General features: G+C 35.4%; 2 protein-coding genes across 2 annotated transcripts; both read right to left on the bottom strand.

Moving 5' to 3' along the window:
• Positions 1-5,355: 5,355 nt before the first annotated feature.
• LOC126872330 (uncharacterized) lies at positions 5,356-7,898 on the bottom strand. Its single transcript, XM_050632164.1, has 5 exons — positions 7,531-7,898; positions 7,239-7,423; positions 6,981-7,062; positions 6,259-6,352; positions 5,356-6,178 (listed from the first exon to the last, which is right to left on the bottom strand). Exons 1-5 carry the CDS (start codon positions 7,577-7,579, stop codon positions 6,109-6,111), a joined length of 480 nt encoding a protein of 159 aa, XP_050488121.1. The 5' UTR covers positions 7,580-7,898; the 3' UTR covers positions 5,356-6,108.
• A 5,590-nt stretch (positions 7,899-13,488) lies between these two features.
• Positions 13,489-18,320, bottom strand: LOC126872328 (uncharacterized). Its single transcript, XM_050632162.1, has 2 exons — positions 18,160-18,320; positions 13,489-16,116 (listed from the first exon to the last, which is right to left on the bottom strand). The coding sequence occupies exons 1-2, from the start codon at positions 18,166-18,168 to the stop codon at positions 15,388-15,390; spliced, it is 738 nt and encodes a 245-aa protein (XP_050488119.1). The 5' UTR covers positions 18,169-18,320; the 3' UTR covers positions 13,489-15,387.
• Between the last annotated feature and the right edge of the window lie 1,650 nt (positions 18,321-19,970).

The following is a 19,970-nucleotide window of genomic DNA, read 5'->3' as shown; positions in this document are numbered from 1 at the left end:
CGCGCGATCCTGATGCTCACCCTCTCATCCCATCATCAGCACCACCCTTCTCCCCTCCGCACTGTCCCGTTTCTCTCCTCTCTGTTCTCCATTCTCTCGTCTCTCTCTCTCTCTCTCTCTCTCTCTCTTTCTGTTATTCTGTGCTCCGTTCTCCATGACCTCCCGTATAAACGGCAAATCAGGGTTATTAAACGACCAGTCGCGAGGCACGCGCATTGTTCCCGCCGGCCATGCAACTTCCGCTTCGACGTTCTTCCGGTTCTTTTCGCCGATCGCCTACCGATTCGCCCCTCGCGGCTCTTCAATCTTTCTGCGGACTTCTGCGGAGAAATCGTCGCAGTTCCTGTTTATGAAAGTCGAATGATTTTTTATAAATACGTTCGATTAGAATTTTTCGATAGACCCAACCTGTGTAAAATTTTGTAGTTCTGGGATTATCATGTCTGCAACTTTCTCTTGTTGAACGAATAAAGGGCCTTGTACTGTTTTAGATTATCAGTACTTGTTGTGGACTGTGTTTCAAATGCTTCTAATTGGTTGCTTACTTTGATCGTAGTTGGAGTTTCCTCTTTTTGTGTTTATAAAATCTATCACGCATGATTTTTTGAACTTAATAGGTTATTAAATAATTGAGTAATAAATTTTAGCGTACTATATCTTTCTTACAAATATGACAGAAAAGTATGTCTCTGTCTTAACTTCCACACAGTGGAAGTTGGAACATTGTGGTCAGGAATGTCAAATGTGTTATTTTATGGCGATAAAAGAGGCGAGTTAAGAAACTTCTTATACCTATTCCTTGCTATGAAAATAAGGAACAAAATTCTTCCTACAGTTTGATAGAATAATAGCACGTGAATGTAAATGAAATGTAATAAACGTGAAATATCGAATCAAAGATTAAGAAAATCTTTAGCGTCATACTTAATTCAATTTCAATTTTACTCAAACTTAAGAAGTTCTCTTAACGATGAAAAAAGGAGAGTTTTTCGAAAATTCGGTTTAGAAGTAGATGTTATTTTTGTTATTCAATAATATAGGTAAAGAGTCATTCTTCTTTTTGGAATGATTCGTTTAAATGATCGATGATTTCTTTTAGTCGTGTTTGCATCTCCAACGATTCCATGTTAATGCAATATCGTGAAAAATAACGTGTGATTCCTTAGCTATGAAAAACGTACCACTGGCGTACCGCTTCGTTTCCACGAGTAATGGAAAGAGAAAAAAATAGCCGCCGCTATAATTAGTGTCCATTTGAATTGATTGTAAAATGCGAAAACGAAGTAATCGCAACCGGTGTGTACTCAGAGACGATAGAAAAATTATAGGCGTCGCATACTGAAGAAAATATGAGAGTATTTCATACCAGGTTTTAATATCGATCTCTCATTAATGTCCTTAGCCTGTTCATGCTCTGATGTACCTTGATCGTCTTGAAAAAATTATACCTGGAGTACTATAAAGTGATAAACAGCCGTGAATTATAGTACGTATAAAGTACTCAACGTCGAGGATCGTTTTATTCAATTAATGATTCAATCGACTTTGCTTTCGTCTTGCATTTAAATACAAATTCAAATACTTCCATTCGAAATCGAAATATTTAAATCAACATCTAAATATCGGACTACAAATCCAAATATTTAAATTCATATTTAAATATTAAAATAGAAACTCAAGTATTTAATTTCCAGCTTAAGTAATGGAATTCAAACAACGAAGCGGCAAGCTATTTTCTAAGAAAATAAACCATCGCACAGCTCGTACCTGATATTTCAAACGCAACCTTCTGCACGCATCAAATATCTAATCAATCTGCAAGCAGAAACAAACACATCTTGCCACATATCTGATTTGCATACAACACTGTAACATTCCTCCAACACGTTTATACTTGCATCGTCTGTAAGTCTCTTCCAAAGGAACTAATCCTTCAATTATTCTAATCGATGCATCGATGCATCACCTTCTCCACATACCTCGTCCTCACAAGCAAACTCAACAATACAATTACCATAAAACCGCAGAATATTGATTTTCATAAATGGTAAAAAAGATTCCATATATAAACATTGACAGCTCGGCAAGCATAGTTTTCAGCTACACAACTTCCACATAATTTTTACTCGTCAGAACATAGGAAATTGTTCACCTAACGTTAATATCATCGGTTGCAATTATAATAATTCGTTTTTTTTTTCTCATTCAATCAAAGACTAGTAGTATTTCACGATTAGACTGCGAATATTCATGCAAAGCCATATTTCTACGAATATAATTAAAAAAAAATGAGATTTAAGTAGAAAATTGTTTTACCCACTAAATGTCATACAAAATACTATTTCATATATTTCATATATTTCTGTTTGTTTCTGCATCCTAAAAATTCTCACAAATAGAAATACATAAGAATGCAAGCCTAACTGTAACATACAACAAGTTTAGCTACTCTGCGCGAAGTTTAACGTCGAATTTGAAGATGTTGAAACTCAGGTGGCCCCAAACAACCCTACGCGAGTCTATCGAAGGGCTTGAAAATAGGAAAATGGGAGCCGAGGATCGTCATCCCTAGTCCCGGAGGCAAAGTTCTGCTTCGTGATTTTGCCACGGCCACGGCGGAGGCTGCTTCTTCTTCGAAGATACAGTTACTCCGGCCGGCGATCTAGCGTCGATCCGTTACGTAACACTCCGTGGAAACGCTCCGTGTCGACTTCTCTTCGTCTCTCCGCCTCCTCCGGCTGACGGTGAACGCGCGTTACGTGCGGTTTCCGTAAATTGCTACGTGCAAACCAGCCAGGCCCTGGTTCACAGTGGTGCTCTCGTCCTCGTATACTCTCTTCTGTCTTCTCCTGGCTCATCTCGCGCGCCAGAAAACACACCAGTCGGTGGGAGTCGGCCCGGTGGTTGATGTTACGGAGTTCGCGGAAACGCGAGGGTATTCAACGAAAAATCGGTGCCGCGCGGCGGCTAGCTAGCGCACGGAAAGGTGAAAACGTCGTACGTGCGAATTATCCGTTGGCACGAGAGCAGAGGAGAGCAAACGAAGGAAAGAGAAAGAAGGTACACGTAGAAAGTGTAAGAGAGATAAGAGCAGATATTCCAGGACGAATACTCTCCGATACGTCTCTCCTCTCTTCTCCGCCTTCGCTGCCACTTCTTCTGTTTCGGTGCCGTTGTTACGGCAGCCGGTTCACCACGGTAGTCATTACTTGAATTAAATAATACTCGGTATAATTATTTGGAAAGTTTATGCTGAGATGTATGGGTCGCTCGTTCGAGGGAACACGGCCGGGAGAGCGCGCGGCTTTTAATTACGCGGCTGCTGCCAAACAACGTTTCTTCGAGGATTGCGCGCGCTCTATGGCCTGGCCCACGGGGTAATTAGCCGATGTTTAGAAAGCTGCACGACTCTATCGATGACGGGAGACCGTGTGTCGTGTCACGAATCTGGGTCTTCGAAGGATGGATCGTTTAAGTGCATGGGAGCATTGTGTCGTTCATTGTTCGGCCCGGCTCGTCACGTTGCGAATTATCGCGAACGGTGAGAAGCGGGAGAGAACGAAACAGATAGATCCACCGAGAGAGCACCGCTTCGTTGGTAATGAATTAAAATTACCAGTTACGCGGCTGCCTCCGCGTAAACACCGAGCATTGATTTAAACACCGAGATTATTGTAATTACAACAATTTATTGTCTCGGGGTGCAATCGGAGAAGGCAAGGGAAGAGAGGCAAGCGAGAGCGATCGGTGGCGATATCTCTAGTTAGGTTTGCGAAGTTGGTGTTACGTTTCAGGCGCGTGGCGCCATCTTTCCATCATTCAGGAAAATTGAACGTTTATTTAGAAATTTATTTTAAATATTTCTTTAAATAAATTTCACATATAAATAGTGGGAAACAGTTCCGTAAATTTTATTTTCATCCTAAGTTTGCTTTGTTTTCGATTCACTGAATTTGTAGATGCTTCACTGTCGCTTACTATGGTAACAATGTATTACAAATTATGTTTCGTAGCGTTAATAATTGTTATAATAGTAGGAAATTCGTATACGAAGAGCGAATGAAAGTTTTATCGGGGAAAGAAGCTGAAATTATACACTTTGTTGTTGAACAAAATATGTGTTGTTTCGAGGGTTATCGACGGTAGATGAAGGTTCCTCCAAGGCTTCTATAAAGTGATACCGAAATGACTTCTCCTCGAGGTTCGATCCGCCCGCGTTCTGACCAACAAGTGTTGCAAACGATCACGTGGCTGATCGAGACACAGCCCCGTCATTATCATAACTGCTTCTCGAGTACTAACTCTAATGTCGATTTTAACGAGAAACTGTATGCACGGTCGTGACAACCCGAGGGTTGACATGACGCGTTCTACTCTGCAATAACTAATAACGACGCATACCTATCTTCCCTCTTTTAAAAAGATCAAATAAATTTTGATACAGATGATATTTTTATTAACGAATGAAATTGGATGGATAATAAGATCAAAAAGAGGTTCTAAAAGCGGTATCTTCATCCCTTAAAAACATATATATTTTTATATTTAGATGGAAATGGTTTGTAAATTATTGAATTAAATGGGATGAATAATGGACAAGCAGTGGAATTTTCGTCTCTTAACAGTTTAAAAGAAATTGGAATAAAAATGAAATTAAATCAAGTAAAGTGGGTGGATAATAAATTAGGAAATATTGTCAACCCTTAAAAATCTCTACTAAATTTATATAGATAAGTGACTTTTATATCATCCATTTAGATTGGATAAATAACAAATTAAAAGGGGTAGTTTCATCCCTTAAAGTTAAGAATAAATGTTGGTAAAAACGAGTTTTGTGTCAGGCAGTTAAATTGGATGGATAATAAGATGAAGAAGGAAATAGCTTCTTATTTCGTATATTTTTCATGGTGACTGTACCCGATGTAAACCTTCGCGATATTGTGACCCTTCCCTCCAGTGTCATTTTTTACGTACGCCACGCGAAATCGATAAAATCGACAATTACGGGAGAGTTGGTTGTCATGTAAGTAAGTACTTACATACGTGTACGCTCACGTTTCGAGCAACGTCTAGGAAAATTATCTCCCATATGACGACTGACAGAGGACGCCTGAAACTGCAATTTCGCAATTGTGCGATCCTTCCAAGAACTGGCGCCGGCTATCCTATTCCTTTTTCAGAATCGACATATGCGTTATGTTTATCAGAACCTCCTAAATATACAATGAAGCACGAAGTAGATTTTCGAAGGCGAAAATATTACAATTTCTTTTCTCGTTTATTATTTAAAATTTTGTAAGCGATCTTTTACTAAGTCGTTGAAATATTAAATATCTATTCTGTACTTTCAGAACCGAGGTTTTGCGGAATTTGGAGAAGAAGAAATTATTCCTTCGTCAATGGAAACACATTTATTCCAATCTAATGTAAAAAAAAAAAAAAAAAAAAGAAATGGCACGATACAATAAATTTCAAAAACTCTGAATTGCAAGATTTAGGTGATATATTACACGTACGAAGCAGAAGGTTCATAAAATCGATATTACTTCGCGCGGTTCGATTGTCGAACAGTTTGCACGCAGATGCGTCAAACGTGTCAGTCGTTTATTTTTCTTAATGTCAGCGATCGATGGCATATGCAAAACCATCTGCCAGTGAAATTTGGCAACGAAATTTTTCAGATTACATGTTGTCCTTTGTTCGATATTCCATGATTGGTGTTAGCAATTTTCCTCTTGAATAATAGCTTTAAGCACACTACTAGCATAAAGAAAAACTTGGTAAAAACGCAGACGAGAGAAACAGTTGTGCGACAAATTACAAAGAAACTTGTTCAGCATATACAATGTTGCGTTTGCAGTTAGTCATTTGGGTAAAGAGACACAAAAAGAACATTTTAATTCTACAAAATTAGCATGTGTCTCGCCAAATCATAAAATAAGGGTTTCATTCGAAGTAAGAGGAGAAAATGACGTTTGAAAAAAGAATACATCTCCTATTTACATATTTATTGTTCTCGATATTTAACCCAACACCTTACACCGACAGCAATCATTAAAGTATATTCATCCGTAGGCACAGCGACGTCATCATCTCGCTTCTTTAATGCTAATTATCCTCTGAAATCACAGGCTCATTTCCCGTTCTCTTCTTCCGTTTCCATACGTCGTTGTCCACGCTTTTTATTAAACGAATTAACCAAACATTAAACCAACTATCAACTAGACAGTTTCGCACTGATAATTTTGAAAAACGTACTCATCTGATGTGTCTTTGGAATAGCCAGCCAAAGTTCGCCAGAGTTCTCGAGGTCCTTCTATCGCGAGGGGAAAGTGTTGCCAAGCCCAAGCATCTGTTAAAACGGTAGGAAACGTTTTAATAAAATTTTCAGAATGTGTGTAACATTCATTTTCCTTTCCTTTTCTTTTTTCGTTTGTTGGAAGTCTAAATTTCGATCGAAAAATTAATTTTTTTTTAGAAAAAATTTAATATATTAATTAAAACTTTGTATGCTGCTACTTATTATTCCTGTCGTTTAAATAAAATAATAAGTTATGGACAGTTGTTAGAAATCAGAAAATTTCTTCCTTTTCTTTTTTCATTTGTTGCAAGTCTAAATTTCGATCGAAAAATTAATTTTTTTTTTAGAAAAAATTTAATATATTAATTAAAACTTTGTATGCTGCTACTTATTATTCCTGTCGTTTAAATAAAATAATAAGTTATGGACAGTTGTTAGAAATCAGAAAATTTCTTCCTTTTCTTTTTTCGTTTGTTGGAAGTCTAAATTTCGATCGAAAAATTAATTTTTTTTTTTAGAAAAAATTTAATATATTAATTACAACTTTGTATGCTGCTACTTATTATTCCTGTCGTTTAAATAAAATAATAAGTTATGGACAATTGTTAGAAATCAGAAAATTATTTTACGATTATCCTGACTTAATCGAATAAACGATCGTATAAAATTGATTCGTTACCATCAATCGAAGGATAATCCACGCGTCTCTTTATAGGTCTCGAGAAAGTTTTGTCGCTAGCATACGGTGCCCAGGATTCAGCCTTAAAGATGAAGAAAACACACGCTAACTTTATGTAATATAACTAACAATTACAAAAGCATTGAACATTCGCACGAGACAGTACTCTAACCAATACACCGTCTGATCGAAATCGCTTATTCTACTGTGCGGTATAAAAAGTATGAAATTAAGATACTGTGTCTCAATTATTAATACCTGTGCACGACTATTATAGCCTGAGATCTGTGGAATGTTCCTTCGAGACTTCAAAAAATCATTATAACCCTCGCTACGTCCTACACGAGGAATGTTCTTGGCAATTTTCAAGAAGAATGCCGGTACCTCGTCTGCTTTAGATAGATTTTCACAAGCCAGCAATGCCAAAACGCCAACCGTAAGAGCTAAAATGTTTTAAAGAAGAAATTCTCACGAAATTCACTCTTGATCACTATAAAAAGGACACTGCACTCTCGGCACAAAATATTCTTCATTTGAAAAATAAACTCACCACCAACGATAAAACGTCGTGAAAATCCCAAAGATCGCAAACTCGTCATCTTCTCGCTTTGGATCTGCGAACGAATCGATTAATTCTCGATCAGTCTTGTAAAACAATTAACTAACAAAACACTGTGACTTTCCAACAAATTTTATCTAACGACTATGTTCGCTCGTTCGATCATGATCGTTGTCTGCGAAAACGTATCGTATACTCGAACAAGCCAGCAGAGCAAAGTGCACACGACGCTGTTTCCGCGACTGTATGTGGCAAACTGAGCGATTTTTCCTAGGACTTCTTCCATTATCGCTAAGAGTGGACAGAATACTCCTGCACCGTGGGCGAAGGAATAGTAGAGTTTGCACGGCAAAGCCCCATTGCATTTAAATATTCCCGATGTTTGTGATGGCATCTGCGCGATGATCACGCGTGAGAAATCTTCCCAACGTGTACGTTCCATTACGTTCTCGTTGTTTCAGCCGACGTTGAAACCGAACTTGAAGATCTAAGATGTTCATTCTCGATTTCTTTCTGCGTGTACGTTCGCGTAAATACGAAGAAGAAGGGAATGCACGATAAGTGTAATTTTGTTGATTTTCTGATTTTAAAGTTACGTTAATATTAAACAGAAGGGTATTAACGTAACGATTAAAAACGATTAGAATCTCGTTCGAGGATATAAATGTTGTAAAAGTAGTTGATCGAGTTTTATGTAAAGGTAACAAATACGACTATTAAGATTAGCGATATTTTAATATATTCGATACTGTAATATCAAATGACTATAATCTGCTAGGCCCAAACATGTGAGTCATTTAAAAATAGCTGATACGTTGACGAAGTTTTATACAGGGTGGTTGGTAACTGGTGGTTGGTACAAGCGGAAAGGGGGTGATTCTACGCGAAAAAAGAAGTCGAAAATATAGAATAACAATTTTTCGTTTGAGGCTTTGTTTTCGAGAAAATCGACTTTGAATTTTCGCTCGGTACGCGTGCACTTTATCGCATTTCGTTATAACGGATCTCACTGTAGATCGTTGTCTCGATGGAAAAATTAAAAAAAAAATAAAAAAAGAAATTTTTATTTTATATTTTCAACTTCTTTTTTCACTCCCTTTCCGCTTGTACCGCCAGTTACCAACCACCCTGTATAAAAGTCAAAAGTATACTTACAAAGCTAAGATTTTTAACACTAGAAATACCACACCAGTCAAAATAACTGGTTCTACAATTTTATAAATATGTCGAGTCTCGTTTAGGAATCATGGTCCCTAATATTAATAATACCAAAAATGTACTACACAACATGGAATTGCTTCTGTAAGAAAGTAACAAATCAATAAATATAAAGTATTCTATTATTACGTATTTTTTAAAGACTGGTTTTGGTAAAAATAGCTTCGTGTTAACTATCGGTAGTTCTAATGTTAATATCCTCATATCGTAATATTATACGAGAAACAAACTTTGAAATGTTGAAGAGGATAGGAAAAACACATGTTTACGATGGAAACAAAATATAGAGACAATTTTAGTAACACGCGATCGACTAACAACGTACTGAATTCTAAAATTGCTTCCTTGTGAGATATAGAAAATGTGATTTATAATGTTTCTCCCCTACATTCTTCACATGTAAGGAAATGTATGTAAGGTTACGGTGTATCTGCGGAAGCCAGAATAAAGAAGAGAAAATTGAAACGCTTTCTTGGGAAGTTTGTTCTGCACGTGTCACTTACCTTCCCGTGGTCACGATACACTGAACAAAAATTGTCAGCTATCCTTCTATTTATGCAGCGATTTAGAATGCATTAAGTATTTCGATCAGGTTGATTTTAATGTGAATCGATGCTGACACTTGTTGCACCCCTATCCTCTCGTCGAATGAATTTGAAGCTGAATGTTTGTCGCTGAATAATTTTTGTCTGTGGAATATTTGAACCGTCGCTTACGTTTCGAGTATACCGCGAAGATTTTCTGAGATTGAAAATTTGTATTTTAAATTGATCGTCAAATCTTCTCATTCCAGATTTCAATGTTTTTTTTTTATCGTCTTATTGTAATTGAAATTAAATAACTCGTGTATTATATAGGAAGTATTAGGTTGTCTGAAAAATGTCTTTCTTTTACAGACCCGTCTTTTACAACGATGCATCTTTATACAAACATGAAACCTAATCAGTCGAACGTTGTGATCTTCATTTTGATAGAACAAAATGGATCATACGTAATTCGATAAAATAATATAAAATGGAAAATATTGTGTATCCATTATTTCCTTATAAAATGAAAGAAACTTTTTGGACGACCTAATATTTAATGGTTAATTCTTAATTCTCTATTCAATAGTGTTTATCTGTCGTTGAAAAGTGTATTAAGTTTGAGGAAAATATTCAAAAATTGTTTTATTATAATTTAATAATGATGATATAATTACGAATGATCCTTATTTGGTTTTAATTTTAGATTGAAATTTTTCTCAAAAGGCTGAAAACCTTCTTGTTTGCTAAAATGAGAACACGAGTGAAGGATAGAAATTTAAATGTTGTATTATTATTAACGTAATAAGATGTTTTCGTTATTAATAATATATCTCTGTAAAAGGATAATACGCTGTTGAAATTTATCGATGATATTTTTAATGGATGTATTAAAGATTAAATTATCGTGAATTTCAAGAAGTCATTGATTTATAAGGCAATTATTTTCCTGTTTGTTTTTAGGAAACTGTCTTTGTCCACGCGTAAGCGTAACCCTTATTCCACCAGGTGAGTGATACGTGCTCCCCATATCGAATCGTTCGATCTGCATTTCAGATATTGGATAGTTTCGTTGAACCTCTGCTTGCTACGTAAATTATTTAAAATTGGACACTTTCTCGAAAAGACGCATTCTTTAAATTTATTTTCAATAATCAGATAAAATGATTTGGTTCTATATAGAATTCAGAAATCATAAAGTAAGAGACAAATTCATCCATTTTTGCAACATAGAATGTTTAATGCGTGCAAATGTACACTTTAATATAAATTCTTACTACTTGTAAATTATCAATAATAAAAATTAAATAATTATTCAATACAATACATATTATAAGTTAATATTTATAATAATAATATAATATTTAAAATAATAATAATAATATTTATATCAAATAAATATTATAAATATTATATATTATTCAATTAAATAAATAAATATAATTAAATAAAATTCAATAATTAAAATTGAATAAAAATTAAATAAAATTGTCGATTTCTTAAAAAAAAATAAAAGAAACATCTGGACATAAGAATTTTACATAAAAGTTACAAAGATAGAAATTATCAAACCACCGAATTAATGTCAGGAAACATTAGATTTTATTATATTGTAGTATCAGAAACATGTATACAACGAGATTAATTGAAATCTAAGCGATATAATTACAAGACGGCGAGTGATTTGGACGATGCGACGAATCTCAAAGCGTCAGAGTGATTGTTGAACTAGACATTGACATAGTTTGGCTATCTATGTATTACACGTCGATGAAATGATCAAGCAATAAATATTAGCATTCGGCGCATTCAAGTGAACCCTGGCATTTTCAATATTTTTAGTTGGAGTCCTGACGTGCCAACCAGGCGTTGCATGTTTCGCTGACGGTTTCGCAGACCGATGACATGGCTCGGCTGATGAGTTCGTAATCTATGGAACATTCCATGCAGAAATATCATTTTTGATAGAAATTGTCAGGGAAACGACAGAATAATATGGAAATTCAATACGGTTAGACGTAAGATAAAGGTAGTGGGGTGTCAGATGAAATTTGATCGAAAGAGACAAAATATAATGTAACATAAGATAAGAATTAGTATAAGAATTTAAATATAAAGAGATATTAAAAATTATATAAATGAAAATTTGACGGAACGAAAGAATAATATAAAATTCAGAGTTTGGATAAATATAAAATAAAATGTACTATTGGAACTTAGAAGAGCATAAAAGAAATCTGAAAAATTCTTAATCGCGAAGTTCTAGAAACAGAAACACTTCTCATTCTTTATAGAATAATTAAAAGATATTGTAAATTTTTATTTTACCAGTGATAGCGTTGGATCGCTTGCCGAAGATGCTTCCGTTGAAGGGAGGCTTCCTGTAGGCGGCATCCACGGCGATGGCGAGGATGAAGGCGACAACGACGATGACAAGAACGAAGCGGGAGAACATCATTCTGACGGTTTTGATTTGTAGACTGCTTGAAATTAAAAGAACAACTATTTGATAAACTAAGAATATCGTATAGGAAGAAGAAACTAAAAGTAACATGGAACAGGGAGTAAAATTTGCCAAATAGAATTGTTTAATATATAAGGGAAAAATTCTTATATAGAAATGGTCAGTTTACTTACAAATGTGGAAACGATAGAACTTGTACGGTAGTTGGTCAGCGAATGTTGCAAATAAGGCAAAAGCTCGGAGCTTTTATAGTAGAGAAATGAACCGAAGACAAATGTGCCTATCAAGTACAGATGGCCTACATTATTTGCAAGTGAACTCACCAAGAAGTTTGTCTAAGGATGTATCGATTCGACGTAATGTTCAAATTCCTCGTACAACGACGACAATCAGTGGAAACAATAGAAAGATATGCAAGCATTTATATGAAACTTAAAACGCAGAGTTTAAAAATCATGAATTATAAAAGAAGAATAGTATATAAGTTTGAACATTTGTGGAAAATTCTAGAAATGATTCGAGACAGCTATCTGAATTTTTCTTACACCAGAATGTAAAGAAATTTTATTTTCTATAGTATAATAATAATGTATTTCTAATCTTACCTAGAGCTGGAAGATCTTCTTGGAGAGAAGGATGACTGTGATCTGCTGTTTCCGAAAGAAGATTCGGCTTTTATAAGAAGCCAGACTACACACAGAGATATGTGCTGTAATATTGTTATAGAACAATGTTACAAGCAATAGCGTACGAAACTTAATTACAGACACTCCTGATTACCTTTTACCCCAAGGGAAATGACGATCTATTTACGACACAGAAGATATTTTATATAGATATAAAAACAATATGAATAATGTTACGTCAGATTACAATATTATTATATATTGTATTTAATTTTGCAAAACACTGTTTCATCATTTTGTAACATAATATTGCTAAATGTACTATTTCCTTTTTTTTTTTCTTCTACAAAACTATGAATGTAAAAGTTTCATAGAAACTTTTGTGAATATAGATGGAAAATTTGTTCAGAAACGTTAATATTTTTTAAAAATATTCCAATATTGGTGTAAGCTGAGTAAAAATTAATAATTTGGATAATTTTTTATTGGTGTCCTATTTGACCGATTGATGATTAGAAAATTCTTATTTTTATCTTTAAATTTCTGCGTTATCTACCGAAGAAATAGTAGGATGCGATCATTGATTAGACATTGGGGTTTTATCACAGCAAGGTGCGTACATACATTTACTGGATAATTTTATCGCGATACAACCGACGAGGTACAGAATTAGTCAATGGAGACACTACAGACGAGTATTATATATATACCAAACCAATATTATATTGAATCGATAATGTCAGGTTGACCCTCAAAACGTAGAACTCGAAAAAGCATTGCATGTCACGTCTATTCTGTATCTCGCCAGTGGATACATCGTGACACTGAAGCACGGACATGTGGAACAGAGACGATATAGAAGGGACCTGATATTTCAACAGAAACCACGCATTTCAGCTGATAACACGAAGATTTACAGTAGGTAAATGTCGATAAATTATCTTCAATTGTCTGAACAAGCTGTAGATGATAAAGAAGGAATCTATAAATTTCTTTTGCATTTATCTCTTACCGATCATTTTCCAATTTTTAGCTTGAGGAAAATATTCTTCGAAATTATAAATAATGTTTTTTAATACACTTCAAACTTTACGAGAATTTATCTAAAAGTGCATCGTTTAGATTACAATATTCTTTATTTATCGTATGACAAAACATAATGCAAAGATTATTTACTTATACGATATATACATAATGTACAATCACAAACATAAATAATACAAATATATTAGAGACACGGATTAACTCGTAAATATGCCGATAAACGAGCCTTTGAGCGTAATATTCGTTAATACTAATAATATTAATATAATTATAATTATAATATCGCTTAATTATTTTCCATGACTGCTTACCGGCAGCAACCACATACATTTTTTACGTGTAGGTACATATCAGAATACAATAACTCCATGTAAACGTTAACAACGATTAAATTGTGCAGATTATATTCTAGATTTGTAAATTGGTACCCCACAAGTTTTGACTCCTCGATATTATATCGTTAGTTAAATAAAATTTCCGATTATTCGTATTTATATTTACAAAGCAATTACTTCACTTACAACTATTACATAGCCCAGATAATAAATTGCTGAAGTCGAGTCTTTCGCGCATTTCCTACTATTATTACGGAACTATTTCAATGTGTAGATCGATCCTAACAGAAAAACCAATTTTTTACTGTTCGCCGTATTTATTATAACGTAAGGACGCATGATTCATACAGAAATACATTTTAACTGTATCTTCTTTTTTTTTTAACAGATAGATGTATGTGTCGAAAGTGCGCGAAAGACAAAGTTTTGCATCGCACAGGCATACTAGAATCTACGTCTTATTGTCGCGTCACAACGTTTTTTTGAACGGCATACTATATAAAATGAACGAAATGAACGTTTCGTTCTAAGGAACCCGATGAATCGTTTTACAATCACCATCGATTTCCCTCGAACCGGAACGTGATCGCGTTCAAAAAATAATCGCCTAAATAACAACTACAACAAGTACTCGCATGCTTGCATTGTTCTGCTCGCCTGTCGGATTATTACATCCGATCATGTTCGAGGCTTGATTATACGCGAAGTATGAAGGAAACTACGAAATTGGAAGACATGGATTTTGTTTCATTTCCCTTAACAAATACCTTAAACTATTGATATCCTAATATTAAATACAGCATTATTAATTAAGATACGCCGGCGTTGTGTAAAAGATTATTTATTACAACTAGAAGAAATCTTAGGAAACTAGACGTATATCGACGCGCGGGTGCACGCGTTTGTTGCACCGCTGCCACGTATAAATATCGTTTATTGCATAATACACACATTGCACTTTATTGTCCTGTTCACACGCCTCTAGAACGATGCTCACAGTGTTCTTTATCGTTTCCCTGAACTGTAAATACCGTGTGAAGGATGTGTCATTTTTATCGTGGAGAACGGTCGATAATTCGTGACAACGAAAAGCCTCCTTTGTCTCGAAGAAAATCCCTCTATTGCGGTCTGATAAAAAGTTTTTTCCCTGGTCGTTAAGCTCCCCCCGTTGAGCGCGTGAACCGGACCTAGCGTCTAAAGAAGTCTCTTAAGCCTAGGAAAGCAATTAAGCCATCTAAAGACCGATAATCGCAGATTGCGATCGTTTCGAAAAAAATATTCCACTACAGTCTTACATTGTCGATATCTCGTTGATCGGTAGATTAACAACGAGCAGCTGGGTCGAAAGCATCTTCAGATAAAAGACACGAAATACTTTTTTCTTATCCGCCGATCGCGATTATTGGAATTGTATACATGAATCGTAATATACGATCGAATCTCGCCCCGACGAGGATTATCGAGGAATATACATAGATTAGGAAAAGAAAGAAAGATACACGAAATAAACGGTGTTTACGTGTTATCAATCAAAGAAACTAACCTTATATCTATCGGTACCATTGTTCCGACTAACCTACGAGATATGTAAATTCGTAAATCTGTTGCCTTCATCGTCCGGAAGCCCATCTTCCTCTTCACGGTATTATGTCACAGTTACAAGCGCTTCCACCCTTACCGTTGTCACATTGGTTCATACACCATCGGTCCCAGTCTACAGATGTCTCATCCGTGGAATCTTCCTTGCGAGAAGCATCATCTTTGGAGCCTGGTTTCTCTAAAATACCAGTAGCAGCATCTTTAGGTGTCTCTTCAGAGTCTGCTTTATTTAAATTGTCGGTATCTTTAAAGTCTGCTTGGATTATATCCTTTTCCACTTTGATCTCCGTGATGTATCGACGAACATCTTTGGTCTTTAAACTTTGACCTCGAACAATCTGTTGTTCGCCCGCCTTCTCCAACATCCTCGTTACATCGGTCCCCTTCAACTGATCCTCTTCGAATTTCTTGACTGTCGAAGGATTTTCTTGGTTATTCCTTGTTTCGCCATAATTTAGGTCGTCGCAGGAACAACCGTGATACTGGATAAGCGTCTGTCGAAACGTACGACAGGTATGGGTGTTGTCGAAGACGAGCAAATCCGACGAACCATGACACGGGGTCAAGCAGAGCCTGAAGAGACGGTGAATCGGGAACCGGCCTCCGCTGGACTGAAGAACGAGTTTCTGCTGGTGCTCGCAGCCTCCCGTGATCTCGGGGCTGGTGTTCCGTGCACGGCAGAGATAAACGCATGCGTGCTCGACCGGATGCGCGACCACCATGGCCAACAGCAACGCCAGCAACACCCACCGAAGTAGAGGCGTCATCTGAAAGTGATGGCTAATCAATACGAAAGCAAACGAGGAACTTGCCGCGTTCCGATAGCCGCCGGAGGAGGAATCGGAGGGATTGGTTATGACAATCGGGAATTTCCTGCAGCTCTCTTTCTCTTCTGGTATGTCTCCAAATGATATATAGGGTGACTCGCGTTACATAGTGCATGTAGTAGAGGAATTTCTGGGAAGAAGGCGAATAGAAATTATGTGAAGGTGGCTTTTGCTATTATATCTTAGAATTTGCCCGTTGTTTTTTCATGGCTTGAGTGGATGCGTTAAAATATAAAAGTATTGATAGGATACGAGCTGAAGTTGAAATTTTTAGGAAAAGAGGACGGTTCTCCATATATTTGCGAGTATAATGATCATTTTTTAACGATCAAAGTGAATAGTTCGGAGTATAAATTCTTAGATAAAAAACAAACAGAAGATTGTTTGTATATCTTAGAACTTTAGCTTTTTTAACTTTAGAACTGATCATTGTTTCTTAATGATTAAAGTCGATGTCTAAGATTAAAGAGCGTTCCAAACAAGCATGCAGATTTTTAGTTACATAACAATTCACAATTATTATAGAGTTTGTATTTTTTTTCTAAATATAAAAGGAATACAAATTTTTAACAACTAGTATAATCATCAATTGGAATATAGATGATATTAAAACACTAAAACACAAATACTAGCAATTTATCTAATTCATCGCTTTATTTTTTAACATTTTTTTGAAAAAACTCCTCGATTATGAAAGTATCCAAACAGTAAAATTGAATTAAAATTAAAATTATATTTTGGAATTTGACAATAATTTCTGTTGACGATTAAGACACATATCTGAAATTCTGAAAAGATACGATCTGGAGTTGAGATTCTTGGAAAGGCAACAAACAATAGTATGTTTCGATAAAAGGAGATTATTCTTTTGTTTTCGATCGTCGAATTTCTTCGTCGAATAATGGATTGATTCGGGTATCACGAGACACACTATATCCTAGAAGCTTCGTTGGCACGCGGAGTGAGTAATACCAGGATCTTGGTATCCGTTATCGGTTTTGGGTGCCGTATGTCGATAACTGGTGCGGTCGTCCCCAGTTTGGAACGGGCAAACTTTACTAAAATTCCACTAATTGTCATCAAAGGCTCGTGCCTTCTTAGATAATCGGTAAGCCTCTATTTCCTAAGTTGTTTCGAAGGTTTTCTCGCGTCGATGATTTACGAGTAGAAGCTCGATGGAAACCGAAGAATTTCTTCGCACAAAAACCGCGATCGATTCCATGTGCAGTAATGTGCACGATACAATTTTTAATTTTAATTAAACGATAGAAGCTACAAGTTCTGGCATTTTTATTTTAATTGACATAATAGCAAACACGCGATGACACAGAAGAGATATACCAATTGCTTTTCAGTTTAACGAATAAAAATAATCGATGGCGATTGCTGGGATCGTGAAGCCAGCATTGAGATTCCTTTGTGTCGAGAATGTGGCACGCAGAAATTGAAATCTGCTCCTGACAAAGGACTTTGTGAGCTTATTTCGTGAATCAGAACGACCCTGTTTTCTTCCTCTTTTGTTATTAAAACCGGAACATGCTGGCGATATTGAAAAGAAATTTGACTATTTGTTTTCTTGAATTTATATAAATTAAAGATTGTACAGCACAAACTATATTACTCAAAATTTTTGCATTCTTGTATCGTGATTCGTTTCATCAAAATTGATTTCACAGAGATCTAATTTGTAAAATGCACGAACGGAAGCTTGTTTTTTCTTTCAATTACATATTCCTCCATAGGCTTCTAAATTTATATTTCTTTGTTCCAAATTTATATCTGTTTCGTACAAATCTTATAATTTCTTTATTAATAGTACTAGTGTTAATCCTTCAGAAATCAAATAGTTAACTTTCATAAAATTGTCGAATTTGTCCTCTGCATGATTCAATTCGAAAAATAACAATAATAAATAATTTTCGATAATAACAGCGTTTCAAAGCCAAATATCTATAATGTAAAAGGCATAAAATGATAACTTACCTTTAACATTAAACGTAAATTAGAAAGAAGACTTTATAATCCGACAACAGGTTGATCGCGCGAAATGAATGAGAGATTTGAAGCTTTACGACGCACGCCACTGGCTCGACTGTTTGATCACCAACAGTATGTATCGCATTAACTATCATTGGCTGTATCAACTGGTACAGACTGATTACGGACAAACGTGTCCAAGGAGCGTAATGAAAGATAACACAGCGGATACTTTTCCGTTCACGTTCGTTTCTTTTCTTAAAGGGTCACTGACCTATTGAAGACACTCATATTCATTCGAGAAACACGTAAATCCTATCCATCTGTTCATGGAAACAGTCTGAACACTCGATCTTATAGACTTCGATCGATTATCTATAAAAGTTCATGTAATGCTTATTCCTGGTATTCCTTGGGTCTTACCGATAATCGCGTACTCCAAGCAATTTCAATCTTTTCCTTGTAAAGTATGAAACAGGAGTGCAATCGTAAATACAAGGAATCAGTACATGAACGAGGGCGATTAAATTACCTGTATCTTATGTCAATGATGAATGATTACGTTTACGTAATAACGATAACCAATGAAATCAGATTACTGGAGACAAGAAACAGAGATTATTAGAAACGTGAAAGAAGTTGAGTATCGCGTGGGATTAACTTTTTCTATTTTCTTATCTTCATTCATAAGGAAATGATGTAATACGGTGTAATAATTGCGATAATATCGTAAAACTTTAATACTTGTGAAATGATATATACGACAGGATGAAAATCATTATAAGTACAATTTTCTGTCATGTTACTTTAAACTTAGGCATATTCGTCGTCCATGGGACGTTATCACGAGATGCTGATAACGATAATCTGAAACGACGCAACAGAAAAAATGTAAGATCTCCGTGATAATACGAATTAAATAATGCTTACTTGTGACAAATGTTTTCCTCGACGTTACAAGTGGAATTTTTCAATTCCAAGGTATAGGGGCAATATCTCGTGTCCGGCGAATAAAAATTTTGAGGCGACTCGTCCCTTTGGCATTTATATTTTCCCAGACATCGAGCTTTCGAATGAAAAATGACCTCGCAACGAGATAAATGCGTGGACGAACTACGCCAGGTTTTCAATCTAGGTTACTCGAAATTCATTTCACGAGACAAACGAGCTCGTAGTCTGCCACCATGAATATTCACATTCACGCGTAACCCATTCGCGTATGCACGTACTGGCAAACGCGGGGGATGTATACTACGTCTCATACGTCGAGTATCGATCGTTGTCGCGTTTCAATCATGTCTTATTTATTAGCAAAATTTTGTCCTTATGAGCAGTGAAATAAATCATTGTCGTTGTAATTTGTATAGATTCAGCATATTTGATCGAAAGTTTCTTTTTTTTTTTTTTTTGACCCTTGTCTATTCTTTGTGTTTAGTTAATTCGCTGGAATAAATGTAAAAATTGGTATACTTAACAAATACCTTCAACATTTATGAATAGTCTTTTCATATTCAATTGAAAAATTAAAAAATTTAACTATTATATTATTTTTTATTTTGTTGGTTTTTTATCAGTGTATCTTTATGATACTAAGAGATCAATTATTCCTATCACGCTCTTCGAATTTTTATGTCAATATTTTATTTTTGTTTGAAGAAATAAAGGGGCCTGGATGATTAAAAAAGATTTGAATGTAAAATTCGTTTCGTGTATACTAACGTAATATTTTAATGATTTTCTCATATTTTCGTCAAATTGAGAAATTATATAATGGTAGAAAAATATGCCTGCGTTAAATTTAATTCAAAATAATTTCC

This window comes from Bombus huntii, chromosome 13, assembly GCF_024542735.1.
Source record: "Bombus huntii isolate Logan2020A chromosome 13, iyBomHunt1.1, whole genome shotgun sequence".
Classification (NCBI taxonomy): Eukaryota; Metazoa; Arthropoda; class Insecta; order Hymenoptera; family Apidae; genus Bombus; species Bombus huntii.
Note: the sequence above shows the minus strand (reverse complement) of the source record. Positions and strands in the feature narration are given on the sequence as shown.